The sequence below is a fragment of the Stegodyphus dumicola genome, chromosome 2 (genome assembly GCF_044657685.1).
Source record: "Stegodyphus dumicola isolate Sdum_Otavi_A_Nest chromosome 2, ASM4465768v1".
In the NCBI taxonomy this organism is placed as follows: domain Eukaryota; kingdom Metazoa; phylum Arthropoda; class Arachnida; order Araneae; family Eresidae; genus Stegodyphus; species Stegodyphus dumicola.
In genome coordinates, this window is record NC_140769.1 from 43,963,263 (window position 1) to 43,988,596 (window position 25,334).

Here is a 25,334-nt window from a genome sequence, read left to right on the forward strand (position 1 = left end):
AAGTTGCCCTCTTGTTCAGATCCCTTGAGATGTGTTTTGTGTGTGGGTCGTATAATACATAGTATATATATATAAGAATGATAATGAAAATAGAAAATAATATTTCTTTTGATAGAGATGTCGTTAGTGAAAGTGCTTTTATTCTAGTTTAAGTATTTTCATAAATAACAAATAAAATATGACCTAAGCAGCTGTGGAGCAGCATGAGATTCTGGGTCATAGTGTAGGTAACGTATCTGTAATATTTAAGAATGTTAAATTTTCGTTTAAAAAGATTAATGCAAGTACAATGCAGCGAAAAATCATACAAAGTCTATCGAAGTTTTTCATCCTTACTTCAGATAAAGAAAACTACGTGAATTGCTGTTAAGGTTGAATTTTGCTAAAAGTTCTCTTTATGTTGTATTTACGTTATTTACATATGTATATATATTTAATATATTTTGAGCCTTGCTGCATTTTAAGACCAGTAGCATGGGTACAGTATATCCACATAAAAACAGAGGCTAATTAGAAATTTAAAATATCAACAAGCCATCCATCAAATGAAAACTTGATATTGATTCATGATGACGCGTGAATTACAAATAAGAAGTTTAAAAAAAAAAGCGTTGCCGTGAAGACTGCTTTATATATGTAATTTGTTGTGCAATATATCTTTTCTAGCTTATTCAGTATGACTACTAGACTAGATTTTTGTCACTGCCTTGTACATGCTTGGTATATTGCATTTGTTTTTAAAGTATATTTTGTATCTTTTAAGCACTATGATTTTGGAATTTGTAGTTAATAAATATAGTCTTAAGTTCTCTGGACTGAATTGTTAAAGATAAAACTGGAGTTTTTTAAAGTAAATACACTAAAATAAATACAAGTGGTAATTGTAAGCACACCTCATTTCGTAAGCCTTTAGCTGTTATCTTCAGCCGTTTAAGTCCATTGCTGGAATAATGTTCCTTTTAATGACGTATTTGGAATTAAAGTGGTGCTTTTCATGTATTAGATTCGAATAAAATTGGTGTTAATTAAATAAATAAATGCTTTTTCTTGCAGCAACAGATGCACGCTCAGCAACCTCCGCCTCACGCACACGCGCCTCCACTGCCTATGATGCCGCATGCGGCAGCTATGGCGGGTCTCCAACCTCCAACGTTACCCCCAAGCAGCGCAGCAGGTCTGTTGGCATTATCGAGTTCCTTGGCGGGTGCTGGACCCGGTGCCCACCTATCTGCCGCCGTGTCTTCTGCGGGGGCCCTCAAAGACCACAGGGATGAGAAACGATCGAGTTCCGGTAAGTTGATCCATGCCGTGTTGTCTTCCCTGTGTGTGGTCGTTCCTTTATCCTGTTTGAATAATCATCTGTGCTTTTGCTTGCTATTCATCTTATAGCACCTACTAAATAGGCTTTATATCATTGTGAAATTTGTCACAGATGTCGGGGCTCCACCTACCAAATTGATGGCCATTGTTTTCTTTGAGTACGTGAATTGACTGCTGACGATGTCAGACCTTTCTTATATGAAGTACTTTATTGTAAATAATGCAAGAACTGGGCTTGTGAGGTGGTTTACCTTCGGACACTAGAATATTATTGAGGTACTTCAAATAATTGGAGTATTGTTGGAAAATCTGATCAGTTCTTTGCCATTGGCCATCATCACACATTTTCGTGGCAATTGATAGTCAGTGTGAATGAATTTTAGATATTTTTTAATTATGATTGCTGGAGGGTATTACAGTAGGATCTGGATTTAGCAAATTGCTTTGGATTGGCGATAAAATTTGTTCGATCGAAATTATTCCTTAAACTAAGAAGCACTAAATTAGGCATACAGGTATGTGAGGAAGCACAAGAATTAGATGTCTTCCTGTTTCCGCGGTTGTCAAAAACGTTCCTGTTTCCGCGAAACCATCAATCTTCATTACCCCTTTCCCAAAGGGGGTTACATACGGGGGGCTGGCTGGACATTGGCCTCTCGCGAAATGTAGGAAAGAAAACATTTTTAGATTAAAAAAATTAAAGGAAATAATCGAAAAATATTTACTATCTCAGATATTTGCGTGAGTGATGCTAATACTGTATCTTAAAGGATGTTCAAATTCTGCGATGATTTTTGGCAGTGAACTAAAAGATAGTTTCCTAAAGTGAAAAATAATATTCTTCCGAAAGTCTGCATAAAAGTGAGCTATAATAAAATCTTTCAGAATAAATATTCGTTTTAAAACGAAGTTCTTCCTTCTAAAACGACTTCTGCTTTGGTCTTAATTGCAGCTTTTAATTATTTCATTTATGCAAATCCAATAAACCACATTTTCCTTATTTCTATTCCGAATTCGAAATTGATAACCTTTATAAAGGTTTTTTTTTTTTTTTTTTTTTTTTTTTTTTTTTTAAGTTTCAGTAATGTCTAAAACTTATATTGATTAACATAAGATATGAAAATAACAGCTAATATTGTAGCAGAATTATAAATAGAATGAAACTAAAGATTTTGAGAACAGCCTAAACTAAAGACACGTTTTTCCGATTTCGCGGAAACAGGAAGAATTTTGAAAAACGTGGAAAGAGGAATCGCGGAAACAGAATTAATTCCAAGAATTATACATAAGACTTAACAGAGTATAATGATATCTTTAAGACTTTACTTCTGACAATAAATGATTGAACTGGAGGAATGTGGTATAGAGGCTGCTATAAAAATTATCATTTTTAATTTTTTTTATATTCATTTTTAAGAATTTATTAAATATTTCATCATCTTTTCGTATTTCATTAAAAAATTCCCCCCTCCGAAAGAAAACCGCAAATGCGATTTAATTGTATTTTCTTCCTTAGAAGTGACCATAGAAAATTTCGTTATTAATCACATTGTACCCCGAAGCGCATTTTGTACAAAGTAACATCGATCGATGCATACGCAATTTGAAAAGGGTTAGAACTTTGAAACTTTTTCCACCTTCTAGCATTATCTAATTCAAAATTCACGGAGTTCTTAATATTTTTTTTTTTTTTTTTTTTTTTTTTTTAGTGAATTAAGAATTTGTTAAATCGAGGTTCAAAAGTAAGCCATTTGCTGAGCTGTATAATTTATTCGTTCTTAGTGTATCTTAAGCCGGATAGTCCTGAGCTAATTGACAATCATTAAATAATTAAAAGAAAGTTAGTAACTTTATAATCAAGAGGATTTTACCATAAAATGGTACGCAGTTTTAATGTTATGTCGTAAAGAACAATTTAATGGTAGCAGGTCAAAATTAAAGTTCTAAATCAAGCGATATTACGTTTTGTAAGGCTCGAAATTTCTTTGAAATGTTTAATGCCCTAATGTAATTCCGAATTTCATGAGCGTGATTGTGGAAATTTATGTTGAATAGAAAATTTGAAAAATTTAGTTTTTTTTTGCTTGCATTGTCATTTTAAATGTGTGAGTGAATTTATGTTCGCGTCTTGCTAGCTTAGTTGTAGTAAGTAGTTGGCTTTAACTAGAAGATAATACTTAATAGTCTGAGTCTCGGTTCCTTGGAACTTTTATGGAACCCAAAGCTTTTAACACCGCGAGATAGCTCCATTTATTGCTGTTTTGGACTTTTTTTGGAGTAAAGCAGTTTGAATATACCTCCTTGCTGTATCATGTTATATACCGTACAAGAGTTCTTATAAGAGAACCGATGCAAGTACGAATAAGGGTTTGCCGCTCGGATGGTATAGGGTTTGGGGGAGCGTACTGCGGTACCGAAAGGCTCCGTTTCGAATCCCGAAGAAGGCATGGATGTTTGTAAATGTATAGTGTCTTTGCGGCATGGTTACACTCTAAATATATGTCGAGTCGAAAGTCCTCTCGAGAGGTTATTGGTAGGAGAAGAGGGGTGGGAGACCCTCGGACCCGTCCCACTGGGGTGCTGTTCATCAAAATTGGGGGCGGAACTGAGCGAAGTCTTACTATTACCTGCACGGTGCTCATGGCTCTTGCCAATGACAGGGGCAGTCTTGCTCTCCTTGCCACAATGAATTTCGTGGGCTTATTGTGATGTTACTGTCAGACAAGTGAGATACGTCACAACACACGAATTAGGATAAAAGTAGTAATAAATTTATGAGGAGACTAATTTTGGAATAGGTATTTTGAATTACAATGTTATTGTCATATGACTGTAGCGCACTTCCTGAAAGAGTGATTTTTGGAATATCTCAATGCCAAGCTGTGTGTTTTTCTTGGCGAAGAATCTGAATCAGTTTATCAGGATAATAAATTAAGAATATTTGTCTTGAACTGGTATCCCCAGTCATTTGCTTTCGCACCTTCATGATGATCCCTCTATACCCATTGCGAAAATTCCACCCGTTTGCCTACGCTCACAAAAAGGCGACCGGGGAAACTGGGGGGTGGGCAGGGAGAATTTAATCTCGGTGCGAGGCTTATAATTTGCTGCCATTATGCTGCGGGGCGGATGAAGTCACGTGACTGTATTCCTCCGCAGGGACTAATTATCGAGCCCCGTAATGGCCCACTTACCCGAGATTAATGAGCGGAGCGCGCGGCGACCGATTAATCCGATTTCAATCTCTCGTATTTTTGGTTCCACCTCGAGCTGCCTCCCCCTTCTATGGGGGGGCTGAGACCGCTTTATATATCTTATGAGTTAGTAAAGGGTGTTGAGATAGCTCTTGAATTAGGAAAAGGAAGTTAGAAGTTTGTAGGAGTTCGTGGAGGGGGACTGTACTTTTCAATTTCGCGAAGTTCTTCGTGGTTCGCTTTTTAACGAAATTATTCCAGCTTTGAAAGCTTAATATTTCAACCATAAAGTGAAGTGAATTAAAAAAATTTAGCCTTCTAGTAAGAGTTTTTATAAAAGAGATGTGTTTGTGTTTCGAACATTTTTGTTCATTTAATATTCCTCAAGTGTTTCTGCAGCTCTGTATATATCCAAAACTAACCTTACTGCTCAGGACTTTTAAATTTCTTCGCTCCCGACGTCGAGAGAATAAAGTACCCCCGTGTGCCTATGACCTTGGAGCACTGAACCGCACTATGTTTCCCGGCGCGTTTCCCAATTAAGGGATCACTTGCAAAAATAATTCCTATAAGCTTTTCGTTGAATTATATGGATTTTTGAATATGATATTTAAATATTGTTTCTTATAATATGAACAGAAAAATCTTAACATTTACAGTTAAAAAAATTACAGTATTAGTGATAATGATTTTTTCCCTTTAAATATAGATTTAGATTATTTCTGTACAGTACTGAAGTAAAAAAGTTAAGAATTTAAATTTCAGTGCTTATTATGTATTATTACTGTATTTACATGCAAAATTTTAAGCTGCTTGTATTGCATGATACATTCTAATATCTGATCACACATTTAATCATCCTGCATTTTATATTTGTGGAATAAAATATTAAATAATACTCATAGCAACAAGGATGGTACTCAACTGATTCCATTCAGTGAGGTTTCACACCAATTGGACAGAATTTATGCATATTTAAAATTTGAAATAAAACTTTCGATTTCAATGTATCTAATATGATATGGTGAGTCACCAGCGACACTTCTCATGTGTATTACATTTGAAGAGAATTACACAAAGAGAAACTGAGGTGTATCATGTATGATACACTGGGAGCAAAGAGGTTAAGAGCATTTATGTATTTATATGTTCTGTATTTTTGTTTCTGAAAGTTCCTCCCACTTGTGTGTTATGCAAAAAGTTTTTATTTATTATTATTCATTTATTGTATAATAATGCTTTTATTTTGAGCATTTTTTAACTAAATTTTCATGTTTGTCTCTAAGAAATGATGAATAAAAGCAAACTTTCTCCTCTGTTATTTTCTTTGTTATTGTTTTTGAATTTTACATGATTAACAACTAATTTCAATTATGAAATGATGAAGCTGATTTTTAAAATAACTCCATTTAATGAAAAATTATTTTAAAAAATGTCACGTGTAAACTAGAAAAATTAACTTAATAAATTAGCAAGTTAAAAATATTTTAGAACAGTTGTATTTTATATGCCACCCCCCCCCAAAAAAAAAATTTTTTTTAGCTGTTTTTGAAGTGGCATCTCTCCTCCTTGTATATACACTTGCTGCAGTGCTTCTGCCATTCCTGGCAAATGACCCTTTTGACATCTGGCATTGGTTAGCCATCCTGTCATTTGGAATGGTTTGAAGAACTGGTCTTGATGAGAGAGTAGTGGTGTCAGGTAGTGAAAAATCTGCGGGGGGGGGGGAGAAATTGATCATGACATCGCAGGGATCTGCTTCTGGTCAAAGAAACACAATCATTTGCTGAATGACCAAAAGATGATTTAACACAGTTTGCTGTACAGCAGAAATACACTTTTCAAGATGTTGTCACGTAACATATTTATTCTGCATTCATTTACAGTGAAATTCAGATATTTCAGGTTTTACCCACATAGCATATCTTCATGAATGTTTGAGCATGTGTAATAGTGAAAGAGTGTATTTAAAATTTAAATGTGGTCCTATACCAAGCATGAACATGCTATACATATTATCTGTAATTTCTTTTTTATAATAGTTAAATTTTCCCTTCAGTTAGATGGTAATGGATTGGAGGGGGAGGGGAATCAGTAAATTAAAAAAAAATATTTCATAATTGAAGTCAGCAGCTTAATTCAGTGCTTTTAGCTATCCTCTTATATTTTTTCTCTACGAGTATCATTTGTTTAAATTTCCTTTTCATTTTGTTGTGTGTGTAACCAATGATTTCTTTTTTGTGTATTTCAATAAAATATTTATTATGTGTGTGTTATTTTTAGCTAATTATGTATATCATTTTTAATTTTATAATAATTCATTTTAATTTGTTTTCATATAAAAAGAAGCTCTTACCTACTGCTATTTCGTAACTTTCCGAGGTTTGGCATTAAAAAGTATAAACATTATCCCACCTACCTGTGCCATTTTTTTAATTCATTCATTTCCCACTTAAAAAAAAGAGTAAAAATAAAAATAATGCCCCTTCCCCTCTCATTGCTCTTCTCCTTTTTCTGGAATTTCTCTCATTTCATGTTCTTTTCGAAAAAAATATGCCTCTTCGATTGTCATTGAGAGCGAAGGAGAAGAGACAATTTATTTCTTTCCTTTCCGTTTCTTCCCCATAACCCCCTTCTCGTATTTCAGGGGCGCGGGGTGGAGTGACAACCGATTCCCCCCATCCTCCTACATGGCCCCACTTCGAAACCACGAGTTTCGGACGGATAAAACGACAATCCCTGGAATCCAGTCCATTCCCGTTTCCCCCAACAATAGGGAACTTGCGAGCATCGGAGGGAAGAAAGTGGACTTCTCAGTTTTACCTTTCTCTTTGTATTGGCTTGAATTCTTTAAAAATTATTTTCGCTAGTTTTGACAATTTTATATTGTGTTTAGAGTTAACAATGGCGTGAGAGCGTGATTGGACAAATATAGGAGACTAAAATTAAAATTTGTAAACAACGTAAAGCATCGAGTATAATTAGAGACAATAGTTTTTAAGTTACATTGATAGGGTGATTGAGACGTTTTCTTTGGTAAGGTAAAAAACTGTAGGGTGTGCAAAATTTAAATTTGGCAGATTAAAGGTTAATGTGAAATTAAAAGAAAAACTTAATTTTGACTCGGTTTTGTGGTTTGTTTCAAAAGTTCAAAATCCGTCTCCGAGGCCCGTGTCATTATTATTATTATCACAAATTGATAATTGTGATTGCTATTATGAAAGATAACATAACACAGCCATAAATATTAAACATGTATTAAAATTAGTGTATGAAATATATGAATTTTTTATGTTGATATTTCGCAAATGTTGCTGAATTGGGAAAAAATATGTAAGCGGTTTTTCAAAATATAAACAATGCAAGATTATTTTTTAAATTAAAAAATAAATAATTCATTTACTATAATTATAAAAATGAACTTTTTAAATAAAAATTGTGTTAAAAAATTGGAGGAAGAAAAATTTTACTTCTGGATGTTTAGAATTTTGAAGTTAGATTTATATGAATTTATATTTAACTGTGTTGGACATTTAGTGCCAAATTAATTAAATAAACAGTGCAAAATTCTTCCACGTAAACTGCATAAGTACAATTGTAAAGTTGCAGAATACATAATAAATGCAAAAAATAATTTTATATTGCTTTGATTGCTAGAATGTCAATACTAAGATAAGTATTTGGTTTTTTAATACTGAGGGGGGATATTTTTTAGTTTTCCATTTTATTCCTGTGTAGCTGTATTTTGAGGTATATCAAAATGGTTTTACAATTATCAGGAGAAAAATATGAAGTATTCAAAACGCCTTTTATAATTGTAGTCACTTAGCATAATAATTAATTGTATATTAGATGTTTATAATTCATATAATTAGTAATATGTGACTGCAGTGAGAATAACTGAAAAATTAAGCTTTGTTTTGAATTTTATAGGAGGATAGTTGATGATTTTAAATTGAACTATTTCGAATTTATAATATTATGCTTATATTATAAATACGAAATTTTAATATAAGCATAACTTCCTACGGGAAAAAAAAAAAAAAAAAAAAAAAAAAAAAAAGTAGAATCCGCTCTATGGTAGGGATTTTCGTTTGGTTCATGGGGAATAGGATCCCATTCACTAGACATCCTCTTCCCGAAAAAAAAAAAAAAAAAAAAAAGAAGGGGTCGGAAAAAAGAAACATTCTTTTCCGCCTCCCAACTCCCTTTTCCATCTTATTCCCGAAGTTCCCGAGATTGCAGTGGGTAAGACGAACATCCGCTTTTCAGATAACCACTAACTTTCTCTCCTCTTTTTTTTTTTTTTTTTAACCTCTTCGTTCCTCTGCCTCCTCCCCTGTACGCGTGGATTATTTTTTCTCTGTGTGTGCATTGTTGCGGTCGTCATGGCAACGGCGAATCGATCGTCTCTGCAGCTCATAGCTCCGAAGACAGACACGTAAGTAGCCTCTTACACTTTTCATCCTTCTTGCCCCACCCCCTAAGTGGATTATTTTTTTTCTCCCCCCTTCAACCTTACCTCTCCTAGGGTTGGATGTATGGATGTGTCTTTGCGCCCAATATGCCTCTCTCGCGCCCTTTTTTTTTTTATCCCTCCCTATCTGCTAGGAGATCCATTGGAATTTTTTTTTCTCTCTGTAAATTTTACTCTTTTTCTTTAGGTTTTCCACTCCCCCCTTTTTTTCTGTATCTCTTTTTCTTTCTTTTTTTCCCCCCTCCCTTCGTTTTAACTCTAGGGAGAGATTCATAAAATGATTCTTCTTGTTTAGAGGCGTAAGTTTTTAGGGATGCTGACCGTTTTCGATGTATTTGATGAATTTTTTTTTCATGCTGCATTTAATTTATAATTTCTCTTAATAGTATCAATATTTATGTATCTCCGTTATAAGTGAAACATCAGAATTTCTATAGTTGCATTTTTTTTTCTTTCCCATTCTTTGAGGAATGTGTATCATACTGAAATTCATACACGAAGTTCATTAAAATGATGGTATTGTTTCTCCAAGAGGCAAAAACTTTCAGATTGGTTCAGCTGGAAGGAGTGGTGTATCTTTATGAAAAAGGCATTGAAGAATCTGTTGCTTTATAGAAATGTAAATGAATAAAAAGTACACCATTTATAAGAAAGTATTACAAAGAATTTTATTAAAAGTTGATTTCAGAGTATAGTAAAAAAATTTTAAACTTCGGAATTTAGGAAGTAACTTTAAAAAGTGTTGCAAAATTTGTAGGAATTGCAAAATATAAATTTAAAAAAATTAATTTTTTGAATTCATCATTTAAAAAGAAAATGTTGTTAGATAAGAGATTTTAATGATATATGTGAAATATTTATAACGGCAATCTAATAAAAATATTAACTAATTTTTATTAGAATCGTGCTATAAAAAGAAGGGGATACATACTGGATAATTATTTTCATAACTTCTGATATACGAGTATGTAGATTATAATTGGTGTTGTAAGTAATTTGTTAATATATGGTAATTCATTACTGCAAAATTCTACAACTACTATAAATGTCTCATTTAAAGTATATTGAATTTAGAAAGGAAAATGTGTGCCTCAGAGATTTTTTTCCCTCCATTATTATGTACTTTCCTACACGTCATAAGGTAGAAAGTCCATCATTAAATTCTGTCTGCCAATCTTCTAAGAAAATAAATAAATTTTAAGATGATTTATAATAGGTATAATTTATAATTAATTGAAAACCTTGACTCTTGCTTGTTAATGATAGATAGGTTTAAAAAAAGTTTCTTCATATGATGATTTGTCAAAAGTTTTCAGTTTACATTAGCAGAATACTGGTATTTTTAATCTTGCGTGTCTTTAAATGTACATATCAAAGTTAAATGAGCTGAGACATAGCATGATTTAAATAACTTTAATTCTTAAAATTCTATTTATGAACTTTTATTTATTTAAAAGTTTGTGCCTTAAAATTCAAGCAAACTTCAGCTTTCAATTTTATTAAAATGCATATTTTATTTTTCTAAATTTAATACCTGTTTAATGTTGAATTTTACCTGTTTCTTAAAAATCTGCATGCTTCTCTTACATTTTGCATTTAAATATGTAAAAGGATTTTAGAAGAATTTTTGTTTAATATAAAGAAGTTGCAGTATATATATGTGTGTCTGTATGGATTATTTTTTATGTCAATGAGATTGCAGTTTTTTAATATGATATGAATGGTTCTGGCCTGTTTATGTAGCTATGGTTAAATTACTGAAGAGTTTGCTGAATTTTTAGTGATAATTGAAATAGCAAATTTGTATAAATTGGTAGAATTTTTAATAAACCTTGAATGCCAAATTTTTAAATTATTCCAGCTTAATGTTTTATAATAAATGATATGATTAAAATTTGATATCTCCAGAGCAATGGTTATAACAGCTGTAATTACAGAAATAATTATTTTTATTCTGAATACAGTATATCATTAACTGAACATGGAATCAGTGTTATCTAGAAATGAGAACCAGGTGAAATTCTTAATCCTCGTTATTCTCACCTTAATTTCTGAATAACAAGAAAAGTTGTAGAGACATTAGGTATTTTTGGAAGCAGGCAAGATGAAAAATGAGCAATGCCTTCGCCGGGAATCGAACCACGGACCTCTGGAATACGCATGCAGTGTGCAGACCACCACACCACGAAGGCATGCCAAGAAGGCGAAAGAAATACCTTATAAAGTATTCACTGAACCTTTTAATATAGTACCACTAGAATGAGATTTGAGTTATTACTTTATATGTATGTATTATAAATATATTATTATGTATTTGATATAGTATATAATAATATATTTATAATACATGCTTATATTCACCATATAAATATATTATTCTTTTATATGGTGATCATTAAATTGGGAGGCTGCATTGTAATGCAGCACTAATCTGGAATGGATTTTGGGAAGATTTTAATCATTGCAAAGCTTATGTAAGTAAATGCATATAATAGTGCATTAGATAGAGGCGCCAGGGGGGAAATTTGATAGGCATTTAATCAACAAGAAATTACGATTATCTGCTGCTGCAGTATTGTATGGTCCTCCAAATGTAAGGTATACAATCGTAAAACGGCTTATCTGCAAAATTATAGTTTCCAGAGAAATGTGTTTAAAAATTTATCACTTTTCTGAGGGGGTAGGTTATAACTTTTAAATAATTTTTTTTATGTATATACTTTTTTCCTAGTGTTAAACGGTGGTCTCCAAAGTGGGGTATGCAGGCTTGGGATATGTCAAAGAAGTAAGCTTACGATCATTTGCGAATAGCAAGTTTATGGCGGTATATTATATTTCATATAATTTTTTTTCATCTTATAAAAGATCAAAAACATTTGGAATGCAGATTGGTGGTTAATCTCAGGCTGTTTGCATTATATTTGGTGTTGTAGGATTCCCCACCGTGTAATTCTAACTTACTGTTGGAAGTGAAGTATCTTAAGACCTGAGAAGCGAATAATCGCTTGAGTTCGTGTGACAGGAGACGACAGGATAGAAGGGTAAAATAACACTTTATTATTCCAATTAAAGTTTAACAAAACTCCGTCTTGTAGTTGTACAATGAAGCCGACACTTGGCTTGAACTTAAGAGACTAAGAATTAAACTAAACTAATCTTAACTAAAGAAATATAGCCGAAGCTATCAAAATTCTAACAGAGTAGGCTGCTAAACGCTAATTGACTGCGAAGCTATCAAGGGCCTAAAGTACGGCCCAGCATAATAATAGCTTACGAGAGAATAGCCTAAAAAGGCTGACGCATGCACCCAGAATATATGGTATCTCTCTCACTAAGACTGTAGAACTTCGCGGTTATATACCGCTCTTCCTCATTAGCATTCAGACGTGCATCAAAACTATGTTCTGGCCGGAAGTGGTAAGTTGAAATTAAGAATCGATAGGAAAGGAAGTTTGACTCAAAATTTAGCTATTAATAAAATTAACATAATCTTACAGTGTAAAATGCATAAAAACTTTAATCTGCTAATTCATGTGTTGTAGCTAATTATGACAGCATATAAAACTAATGCTGTTTGGGGGGGGTTGTTGCTGTATAAAAAAAATGTAACCATAATAACATTTTTAGAAAATTTCATATTTAGTAATTCTTCCTCATTAGCATTCAGACGTGCATCAAAACTATGTTCTGGCCGGAAGTGATAAGTTGAAATTAAGAATCGATAGGAAAGGAAGTTTGACTCAAATTTTAGCTATTAATAAAATTAACATAATCCTTACAGTGTAAAATGCATAAAAACTTTGATTCTTGTTAATCTGCTAATTCATGTGTTGTAGCTAATTATGACAGCATATAAAACTAATGCTGTTTGGGGGGGTTGTTGCTGTATAAAAAAAATGTAACCATAATAACATTTTTAGAAAATTTCATATTTAGTAATTTTTTCTAAGGGGGAAAATTACCGAAATAATATTTTTATTATATTTATAGCTTGGTGCTGATTTAATCATGTTCTGGAACAATAAATGTATTTCTTGAAAGCGGCAGTTTACTTACTTATATGTAAAGGATATTTTTTGCTTCTTTGTTCAGTATCGGCATGAATCTTCTTGAAATCATGACGTGGCGAGAAGTACCAAAGTATCGACTTTGGAGTGTCGCTGTCTTCTGTTCTGATGATACTGTGACGCCCCCTCCACCACTCGATCATTCCTTTGTGAAGTGCGAAGAAAATCTCTTGCCTTTCACCACGAATAAAGTATCGGGGGCATTGATTGCGAAGAGCATACTCTTCGTCTGTCCCACCCACTTTCCACTTCACCGCGCCTTATGCCAGGAGGGATAGACATCCAAAGGAATGAAGAACATTTCCGATGCCAACTGAGTTAAAGATTTTTCGTTTGACCTGTAAATTATGAGGAAAAGTTGTGAGTACTTTTTCGCATGCTTGTTGCGGATAAGACAGTGTTGCATGAGATGATAAAAACAAGCTCTGCGGGTTCTTTTTAGATTACCATTTCTAGGTCCTATCGGAGGTGGAACAAAATACATTGGTATCCAAAATTATCTTTAGATACCTAAAACTAATACTATTTCTTATTGAATAATCAATTTGATTTAATTTATATTGAAAGCAACAAAAGCAAACCTGCTTTTCATATTGTAATCCAATTTAAATTAATCTTTTTTAATCAATTATGGCATGATGTCATCCAAAAGGGTGGCAATGCTTTGGCCTGAGAGCGTTCGCTTAGCTAAGAGCTTCTACAGTTCAAAGTTTATTTTTTAATGTTTGTAAAGTCAAAGCACTTTTTTTTTAATGTAATGGAAGCATTTTTTGGGATGGAGAGTTGTCTTTCGATTAGAAGCAGTGCGGATTATTACGGAACAATTTACAAGTAAGGACAATTTACGTTGAAACTGGTGAAATTTATAGAATTTGGAACTGATGCCGAAAAACAAGGCAAGGAAAGGAGGGTCTGCTTTTCAAGATGGTAATTGCTTGTTACGATAAAAACTTAATTGCAAAGCAACGACGTTTAGAGTTTGAAGATCCTTGTAGATTTATTTGACTTTCCCTTTACGAATGGTAACGCATATCTATATCAAGCAAACCTGGTTGGTAAATTTCTTGAAACGAAGTCCATGATTAAATAAACTTCCCAGCAAAATCTCCTGATTGAATCCATAAGGAACTTGGAAAAGGTCATGCATGCTGAAATTCTTCGAGATCTCAATGCTTTGAAGACCATACTACAGGTGTGAAGCGTATTTCCCGAAACTCTTTCACTTAGTTCAGAGTATGAAATCGCAATGTGAGTAGAAGTCAGTACATTCATTTGTATTTCTACTATGTAAAACAGCATGTTATCCAAACTAAATTCATTCAATTTCATTTAACAATTTTTATGAAATCACTGTGTTTTCCATTAACATAAAGTTGGTTTTCGAGAGCAGTGTGCATTTGCACACGTGGGACTTCAGTAGTTATATGGAGAATCTTTCAACTAGGCATTTTAGTGGCAAGAAACTTTACAAACTTTACTTTCAACTAGGCAAAATAATTTAAAAAGGACGGGAGAAAATGCGCTGTTGTGTTGAAAGTTAATCCTTGTTTGTGCGTTGACCTTATAGCTTATAAAAAAAAAAAAAAAAAAAATCGACGGTACAAACAGCAGTTGGAGAGTCATGGCCAGCAGTGCCCTGATATCTGCTTTCTAGACCGTGGGCTCCGGGGTGCTTGTACATCTTAGCCTGGACAAGTGGTCAGCTTGTCGCATGACCCCCGGTGTTTGGTCCCCAATCGAACTTGATACTCATTTTATCGACCCACTCTAGAGATGAAAGGCTGAGTCAACCTTGCACAGCCCGGGGAAAGAGCCCCTGACCTGTGGTGCTGCTGCGCCACCGGGCCTCCTTATAACTTATGCTGTTGATGAATAGCTTACATAGGTCTTGCTGTTGGCTGTGCGCATAGGAAGTAGTACAAAGTGCGGCTTCGCTGTACTCAGTACGCAGTTTATGGGAAGCCTTTTCCACATTGCGATTGTTTTACAAAATTTTCGCGAAGAGTAAAATTGCCAGTTTTGTAAATTATTTATAATGTCTTGCAGTTGGCTGTGTATATCTTAAATAGTAGAAAGATTTTTTTAGCTTAACAGAACCCTAGTGGGCAACTTACGAGGAGCTTTGTTTGCATTGTGATTTTTTTTATTATTTTTTATTTATTTAGTTTTTGGTAGAATTTTTATGAAAACTATACCGCTAGTTTTTTATAAATTATTTTTAAAAATTATCTTATGCTTGATTTTGCGTAATTTTTAAATACAGCTTAAAGTATTCCCTTCAGTTTCGGAAATTTTAACCCTTAATGTTTATAGTTCGATAATAACAAAATTATCGAAAGTAAGTCATCATTGCAACATTGAATAAAGTTTTATTTCGCTATTACTGTAACAACTTTGTTATTGCCCAAGTCTCCCTGAGTCACTAGAGCTCTAAGTCACTACATGAATTATTTTGGTTATTGCCAAGTTATAATATATTACTAAGTTAATACTCAGATTCTTTTGGCTTATTACCCAATTCATCATTGGAATGCATTATTACAGCCTGCTTGTAGTTTGTTTTATTTGAGAATTGACTGTTGTAATAGTTATTTAAGATGAGAGATATTAAGATATCGTATTATTTGACCGAAGCTGTTCAGCCTCTTCCATGAGTTAACGCTGATTTGTAATTCTGCAGCATTTTTTCAATTTCCATTCGTTTTAACTTTAAACGAGGAACCCATAATGCAATTCTATGTTGTATAGACATAGATTCAATTTTCTTCCCCTTCAAAGGGCGATGAAAATTTCGTTGGATGGAATTTTCTGTTCCTTCCCACCATATCCCCAACTGGATTATTCTCTAAATTCAATTGCATTTTGCTCCCAGTCCCTTATGGGAGAGCTAGCACCTGAGAGCATTGATTTTCTTTCGGGGTCGGTGGGGGTTGGACGCAATCATTAACCGTGGGGGGAATGGATGAACCCCAGTATCTTGATAAAAATCCGCTCTTGCGAGGGCATGCGTCATCTCTTCAGCATAGATTAAATAGCTAAGTAGCTTCATTGTTGACACTGATGAAGTAATAAGAAGAGCAACCGACACTTCTCGTATTCACTGAGTTGCTGTCGCGTCACAACCTCTTAATGCAGAATAGTGTTAAGTTTTCTGTTTGCGTGTATATTCAAGTTTTGTTTTTCTTAATTTAATGCAAATTTTTAATTTAATGCTGCATCTGCACGAGTGGATGTACGTTGTAAATCGAAAAATGCGTTGCAGTCTCTCTTTAAACAGGATATTTAAGATTTAAAATTTGATTACAGTGCTTGTTTTGTATAATTTGTATTGAAATATGGCATGCTTTTATCCAGTCGTTAATTCTGGACGTATTTATGAGAATTTTTTCCGAAATCTCCTTAAATTTCAGTAAGCGTTACTCCCCCCCCCCTCCTTTTCCGATAGGGAATTGCTTAATTTCCGAGATATGGATGTTTCAGCGGTCAGAAAATATTTTTTTAAAGAAAATATTTGGATAGATTTGGCTGAATAACAATTAGTTGAAAAATAATAAACTCAAAAATAAACGAATCAGGGTGATTAAAATGTAAACAATATTAACGTCTTAAATTAATTAAACTAGTAGTAAATATTTTATAAATTTTCATTTTAATAGATCGATGCTGCTGGATTAAATAGTTATATAAAATAAGTAATTAATATGTAGTTCCAATCCTCTAATTATTTTTAAAGTGTGGTTTCGTTATGTTGTAAGTTTTTAATTTTTGACCAATGTTATCATGGAATTTGTGGAAATATGGTGACCTCGCGAGTGAAAAAATAATGATGTTTTGGGGGGTGGAGATATTCTTCGGGATAACTGAAAAAGTTATTTACAGTTAATATGCATTGGTACTTTGAAGAGAAATGATTTTTATGTTTTTATTTTTATTCTTTGTATGATTATCAAATTTCTGAAATATACAGGAAAAGAAAAAGTGATGAAAAACACAAAGTATGTATTGAGACTATATATGCTCAATATATTTATTGCCTTGTCGTGTACACAGGTAGAGAGAAAAACTCAAGAAATTGTTTTCGCCCGGAAGATTGACGCGGAGACCCCTTTGAGATATTTTTCTGTGGCAGCTTCTGAAGATAGCGCGCATGAAACTCCTGTGGCTGATGTTACAGATTATGCGTGTCCGAACTACGTAGGCGATAGACTTTATCATATGAATGATGCTTTCGAACGTGTGGAATGAGTATCGCTTGAGCTACTAACGGTTCCTGCGTAAAAATCTGCTAAAACTTTCTGAATAATTCTCTTCAACTTTTCAGATTACATTGATTTTGGATATATGTGTCACCACATCTTTTCGAGACACCCTTTATGTAAAATAAATAAGCATATCAAAGTCAAGCCATGTTGAAGAAGAAAATTGAAACTGGGGAAGACTGCCAAATGTAGTTAAGAAGTTCAGTACTTGCAGCATAGGTCTAAAGGCCTAAGCAACTTCTAGAGCAACTGTTAGTTTGTAGTAAAAGCTAATGAGTGTCATTTAGCTGTACTAATCAAAACCGATGTAAGGGAGAGTAGTATCAGTATTTGGCATGCGAGTTGTCCTCCTGTTTGTAATGACAGTTAACTTACGACGCTGAAGGAAAAGACGTCTGACAGATTGCTAGAAGCGGATGTCCTAGATGTTATTTGTGATAACAACGTAACTAATTAAAATATGCCTCCTTTTCCTCGTATAAATACGTGCCTTTTACCCGGTATACCGATTATATTGATGTTGCCTGATCCCCTAATCCATTACTTGCACTGGAAAATAAAACAAGTTCAGTTGATATTGGTAATGTATTGGTAATTTATCTGCTTTGGGAAGCGTGACTGATTTCTGTTATCGATTCCACTGTTCTCCATAATAATGAAATGACGTGTGATGCAAATAAACATGACCGTGAGTTTTTAAAAAGTGCAGTTTGCGTCTTCGAATATTGTTTCCGTTTCACTGTTAACGGTCGACCAAATGACCATTTTCCAATGTTGCTAATTACCCGGCTCCCCATTCATCTGCATTCGATTGTAATTAGGCCCTTTTCTTATTTGGTATTTGCATATTTGCGACTGTGAATTATTGGAATCGAGTATAATTTAGGAGTCTGCCTTCTCTTGGTGCAGAGATGAAATTAAACACCGTGCAAAGCAATCTTCATTCATTGATTTAAGATAAAACTTCATTTAAGTATTGTGGGAAAAGAATTCATTTCGCCAGATTGAAGTTTAATGAATCCATTAAAAGAATTGCAGTTAGGGAATTTTAATTTGATCTGCCTGTCTGTGCATAATTTGTAAGCCTGAAGTTAGCACCACATTTATGGGAGTACTATGTCATGATGAAGTCTTTGTATTGTTTTGCGTTTTCATAGTTCCCATTTTTAAATATGATCAAAGACTAAAACTTAATTTTGTGAGCACATGCTGGTGTGAATCTTTTATTTATTGGAATGAATTAAAATTTTATTGCTACTTTTTGCTTTAATTACGTCTTTGTGTGCATCTTCTATTTATTATGTGCAATACGGTATGCCATGAATAAGAATGATATATATAAAGGAAGTTTTTGGAAGGAAAATTTTCTAGTGTATTTTCGGATGGATCATGTGACCTCTTTGTTCATGAAATATAAGTTCTTTGGAGAAAATGACCAGGATTTTTCGAAGCTAGAGCAAGACAAGACAGTTTCAGCATAACTTTGAATAATGTATTATCATCCTTCAAAATATTTTCTTCCAGAAATAAAGCAAGCTTCTTTTTATAGCGATTTATTATATTTGCAACTTTTGGAGTCTTGAGTTAATAGTGTTTCCCAAGCTTTTTGTTCTCACGATCTGTACATATAATTGCTTCGGAGGAAAGTAAAAGGGGGACACTAGAAGATTCTTAGAAGTAAATAATGAATAAACATATATAACTGTTAATTATTAGTTGATAACAAGATATTCTTAATTATAGGTAAAGGCATGTAATTATGTACTAAGAAAAGGAGAATTTCGTACTTCCTGCGATCTGCAGTTTTTGAGATTCGCAATAATGTATTAAAATTTCAGTTTCAGACCGCTCTTTGGGGTCTGGAAGTTAACGGTGCCGGCCTCCATATCGTTGCATCGGCGTTCGAATCCCAGAGAAAACATGGATATTTGTGGTCTATCTCCTGTCTTGCGTGTGTTATGATAGTCGCTCTCTGTGATGCATTCTGGGCAACGTAACAAATGAGCTGGAAAATTCATCTAGTGTGCTGTTTATTTGTTTATTTTTTTAAATAACTGTGTGTGTATTTATTTTACAAGGCTTAACGATTATCTCTTCTGCCAGTCATTATCCCTATGTTACTTGTACTGAAATTATTAGTGCTTTGGTTAAAAATCAGATCTACGGTTGGCGAAAAAAATGAATTCGCTGAATATAACAATCCCGAATTCGTGCTTGTTTATTCTACTATCATATGACGGTTGCTTTAGAGTTCTTATCTCAAAAATATAAACTCATCTGTATTTTACTTAATGTGAATATTTGTTAAATAATCTTAGAGAAAATAATTGGAAATATTTTTTCCCTCCACTAATTCACGGTTTCCTTTATATTAGAGAATTTAAAATTCATCGATGACAATTTTGGAAATGATTAGAGCTTTAAAAGCACAATCTTTAAAGTGAGATAAAAATTTTAAAATTTTTTTTCGGTTTGGTGGATTATAACGAGTGCATTAAAATGAAACAAATCGGCTTATTTGAATATGGCAAAGCATACAAAGACTCTCTGCCTAAAGACTGTTGTACGTTCGTGGAGAACTTTGAAAGGAGTTTGTTTCATATTCACGATTTTTCTTAGGTTGTCGTTAGTTTTATTTAAAAAAATAATAATAATAATTTCAAGGGACATCGTGTCAGCGCCTCTGTAAAATGTGTACAGTTTTGCTATAGATCAGATGTTTAACACTGACTGTATTTTGCCTAATATCAAATTTGAGTTCGTACTTATTTTTCTTCAATAAATTTTAATTAGCCGCTCAAAGTGTTTAAAACTTGAAAAAATCTCACTTTTCACACTTTTCTTGAAAAGCAGGCTGAAATTTTTGCATGCTTATGTACTAGAATTTTTTTTAATCTTTCGGAATAACGAACCTTTAGTTCATGTCAAAACTTTAATTTTGCTAATTACAGTTTGCGAATATGCGTGTACTTTAGACGTTGTTGTATTTGAAGCAAACTTATCCATTATTACTACTACTTATATCATTTGTTCTTGCTGAACGCATATTCTTATTCTTTCCTGATAGAAGAAAGATCGCTCTCATTAAGGAGTATAGCCAAACACTTTTGCAACTTAGTTTCTCCTTCGGACTTGCAATCGCGTACTCCAGGAAATTAGCCAACCAAAATTTGTCCCCGTGCCCCATCTTGGGCGCAAAGCTCGCCTTGTGTTTTATTTACCGAAGTGGGTTAAGATTGCTTGGAAACACTTCTCATCATCATCATCCTCGTCGACGTCGTCTGAACTTCGGAAGCTATGTTCCCTCCCTCCTCTCGCGCTTCTAGCTTGCACCAGGTTGGTGGAAAGGGGGGAGGTAAAGCGCAGATGAGCGACCGCCCCCTTTCCCTGAAGCAAATAGAGGCTGCTGCCTGATTACAAAGGGAAACCAAAGTTTAATTGTAATTAGGAGAGCGGCTGGGAGATAAAGAGTCACCGGCCATGGCTAATAGCGGAGGGAGTCTTCTCCACCGGATTATGGAGCCCTGGTGTTCCTTCTCTCTTCGCTCTCCCTGCTTTGCTGGATTGCGGAGGCAATTAATTGCTTTCTCTAACTTTCTGATAAAGCCTCGCTTTTCTATTCACAATCCCGATTTCCAATTGACTTTCCAATTCCAGACGAGAGAAAGAGAAGGAAAGGGATTGAGAAATCGAGTTTGATTTATGAATTTTCTGCCTTTCCCACCCCGGCTGCGCTTCAGTTGCCCCCTTCCCCCATCCCGAAAGGGAACACTCGCCAAAGTAGGTAGGTGATGGCGTCTTCGACTCGCTAGTTGGAAATGGGCGTCCTTATCGACTGCTTTATTTGTTTAACGGTTATCTAAGCCTTGTGTTGACTTTTGCCGTTCATTTGTTTAAGGTGCTGGGAAAACTCCGGCTGGGTGTAGTAATACACCCCTTCCTCCTTTGTGCTATCCGCGGAATTATAACAGTTCGATTTTTGGAAAGGCTGGCAAGAAAACAATTGTGGTATATCTGGGTCCGCAGCTTCTGTTCAGGAAGCACTGGGGGCATAAGAGGTAGAGAGCATCGTGCATCTACCTGCAGTTCATTTTCCCCGGAAATGTTGAATAGAATTACTGAATAGCATGTCAACTGGATAATAACTCTTTTTTTTTTTTTTTTTTTTTTTTTTTTTTTTTTTTTTTTAAATGTTGTTGATTGAAATTATCCCTGAAAATATGGGTCAGAGTTTCGTGAAGCATTAATATTTTAAACTTCATCATTGATAACATATCATTGATATCATATATATATATATAAATATTCAGTTTAATTTAGGTGTGTTGTAATAAAACCGAAGTTTGTACCATTTATTGGACTCATTACAGAATAGTTGATGTACGTCGTAATCACTTACTGTGTAAAACAGACAAACTTATAATTTCTGTGCTTTAAGCGATGTGTAGAGAATCGAATACGAATCCACTAAAACAATTTTTTTCTCTCTTAACACTGACATGCTTAAGCCAAAAGTAGTTAGAATATTAGTATTCAGCTTAAGTATGTTATACAAAATGTTGAAATAAGCTTTTAGAATTAACACGAAGCAGGTTTCACGTCATTGTAATTTTTTTTTTTCCTAAAAAACTTTTGTAAGGTATTTAAGTTTTTAAAATGTAAGAAAACTGCCTGTAAGTCCTCTATTCTTTTGTGACTGGACAAATGTGAAAGAAATTAAAATTTCCCACCTAGTAACAGCTGAGGATTTGTTCATTTTTAGCAGTATATAATTAGAGATACAAATTAGTTCTTAGGTATAAAATTGCAAAAGGAAGATAGAAATTTTTCAGCTTGCTGGTAATCCGTCGGTGGTTTTCAAACCCACGAAATGCGCTTACTGTGTAAAACGTGGTTGGCGGTGGTTTCCGAACCCACGAGAGACGCCTTACTAGGGCCAATACCTTAAACAGAAGGTCTTTAAGAAGGTGTTGCTAGGGCACTGATTTTGCAGTGTTTGCTTGCTCCGTTTATATTTTCATTATTTTTGTAGCCAGCTCGTATTCAATATTTAAGAAATACTTTAATATATAATCGTAATTTATTTTTAAATGAATATAGAGATCCGATGAGAATTTTTATTAACTGATAATATTAATTTTTAAATAAAAAAAATCATTTTTCGTACTTAATAATTTTGATTGCGTGTGTAGTTATAATTCCTCGCATAATAGTCGCACTTTTTTTCTAGTCTTTCATTGTGAACGTCTAGGTGCAACTATTGTGCGGGGAAATCTACTACACAATATTGCACCCTCTAATGCTAAAACGTTACTGGTGTAAAATATACATTATAATTAGTAACTTACTAAATGTTTCCAGATTATGTGCTGTTTATTAAATAGTCTTCGTCAGTTGCACACAAAAAAGAGGCATTTTTCTTTTTAGGGTAATAATATTTTTATAAACATAAAATTCACAAATAATCTTTGTGAAAATTTTGGTAATTATAATGCATAATTCATAATAAATCAGTATCACCGTTGTAATGTGAATTGGTGTCGGAAGAATTTCCGTCATTCCATAAAATGTCATCTTCGCTTCTGTCCAAAGCGTTGGAGATACCGCACATCCATCATACCGTAATGCATGAACATGAGAAAGAAGTTCATTTTCTATCCCATGCTGTGGTCCTCTGAATGCTCGCATATTTACATTTGTTTCTTGTTGCGATTGTTTGGATTTTTTCCAGTGCTCTATTAATTTTTCGCTTACATTCCATTCTCTTTCAGCAGCTCCGTTTCCATTTCCTTCAGCATTCCCGCCGTATAATTATTACTATTCTTTCTAAATTTTCCCATATTCAAGCCCTCCTCGCCGCAAAACAAAATATCGTCAAGGATTCTTTTTCTTTATAACTTTGGATACGTCAGCCCAACAGATTTAGAGCACGTGTATACGGAGAACGAGTTGAAGCTTTAAAATAAGAGGGGGTAAGAAATCCTGCCCCAGGAGCTCTTCCATCCTCCCAAGGAAAGCAGGCAATTGCTTATCTCGCTATGAAATGACCATTGAGAATGTCAGTTGGACTGACAGAACTGATGAATCCATTATGAGAACTAGTTCTGGAAACAGCTGATAGTTTTCTATTTTCTAGATAAAGCTTAAATACGCAACTGCGACTATTATGCGGGGAAAATATATTGATGATTTTTTCTGCCTCGAAACAGGGGCGCGACTATTATGCGAGTAAACAAGGTATTTTTAGCGAACTTCATTATTAATCTATAGTTAATTACTCTATTAACAGGTCACCTTTTTCCCTTCAAAAATCTTTGCTGAACCTGGATTAATGTTTACTGGTAATTAAGTTCGATAACAGGACTAAATAATATTCTAAAATGAAGCAAAATTCAGCATTAAATTGATATTAAATTGCATTAAATGTTTCAGAGAGCCTCTTCCATAAGTTAATGTTATTGCCCTTGTACACATTTTCTTTTCCATATTACAAGCTGTTGTATTAAAGAAAACTCTATAAAGGAATTCATTTCTGAGAAATTAAAATCTTATTTCATAAACGCAGCGGCTATTGAGCTTTTTTTATGATTAAAAAATATGACACGGCGTTATGATAGGATTGTAACACGTGCTTCTGTTACTTAGACGCGATAAGACGGCGGTTAGCTGTATTAATTATGCATCCTATACCTTACTATATTTTTCTCGACCACACCCTGCTTCGATCATCGATGCGCAACTGTACGTCCTGTTTCCGAGGGGGCAGAATTAGAGAATAATCAATGACGGAAAAAGGATCGTCGTCATTGAAGTGTTGAATGGCTGCAGAGCGGAACTTCATTTATATACCGCTGTCCGTCTTTGTGCCTATCTACGGAAAGATACTCAATCTACCAAATGAGCGCAGATGCGCCCACTAATGACCGGTGGGCAGTGGTGTCGGTTATTACCTGTGAACGGGGAGGTTTAGGTGGATGGAATAGTTTTCTTTTTTTAGGTGAATGTTGCTGAGCGACGTTGCTCCAGCGAAGTGAAGCAGAATGTTAGCTATTATGCCTCACTTTTTTTAAATTAGAGCCGTTCGCTATTTGGGTGGAGCACGCAGACAGCTGGAAATAGTCACACTGCTGCTTCATTGATTTGATTAAATAGCTAATTGTCCTAATATACATATAATGTATTGTGTATATTTACATCCATAAATATGCAGCATGATTATTCAAAATGACTGACCGGATTTTAAATAGCTTTCTTTTTCAAATTAAATAAAACAGTGCCGCAAGTAATACATGGAATTAGAATAATTGTCTAGGGTTTGCAAAAATCCCATGCAACTGCATTGTTATTCTATGAACAGTGATAAAATTATGACCAATTTTTTTCCTGTACTTGCTGTAGCGTAACGTATTGTATTGTTGCGAGTTATGTGTTTTTGATATCACTAAATGATCTGGGTCCTCAACATCTTGACTAACGGCATACCATCTAAACGAAAAGTGAAAAACCTAAACTAAAAAAGTATCACCACTACATTTTACAAGGATTATTTTTTAATTTCTCAATAGGAATATTAAAAAAAAATATTTTGTCAGTTGCACAACCTATTGGCTTTTGTATTAAATATGCACACATACAAATTTTTTAGATTAAAAATTGGTTGCCATTTTAAATATCAAAATTTAAGTTATAATACTTTGATTCTAAAATTTAGTGTAAAATTTGGGCCTGTTTAAGAGAAATCAATTTCTTTATGTCTGGAATAATTTCGCTTAGTTTTAACTATAAATTAGGATAAACTTCAATTTGTCAACTAATCAATTTTGTCCTGTATATATTTCTCAAATATAACATGCAAGAAAATTCTTGTTCAGTCAAATAGGTTATGCAAACAGGCAATAAAAATTTAATAGCTTTATTTAAATTGCCTGCCTTCTTTCTTCTTCTTCTTCTTCTTCTTTTTTTTTTTTTTTTTTTGTGTGTGTGTGTGTGTGTGTGTGTGTGTTCAGTCGATCAGTCG

The 25,334-nt window shown here is 33.9% G+C and overlaps 1 protein-coding gene across 7 annotated transcripts in view; it reads left to right on the forward strand.

Moving 5' to 3' along the window:
* The window catches only part of gro (TLE family member transcriptional corepressor groucho), a 295,514-nt gene that overhangs the window by 217,235 nt on the left and 52,945 nt on the right, over window positions 1-25,334 (forward strand). For all 7 annotated transcript variants that reach the window (XM_085810630.1, XM_085810634.1, XM_085810633.1 and 4 more), the window contains 2 exons: window positions 1,054-1,291; window positions 8,933-8,955. In XM_085810630.1, the coding sequence (XP_085666756.1) occupies window positions 1,054-1,291; window positions 8,933-8,955 (261 nt within the window). The remainder of the gene's footprint in view (window positions 1-1,053; window positions 1,292-8,932; window positions 8,956-25,334) is intronic.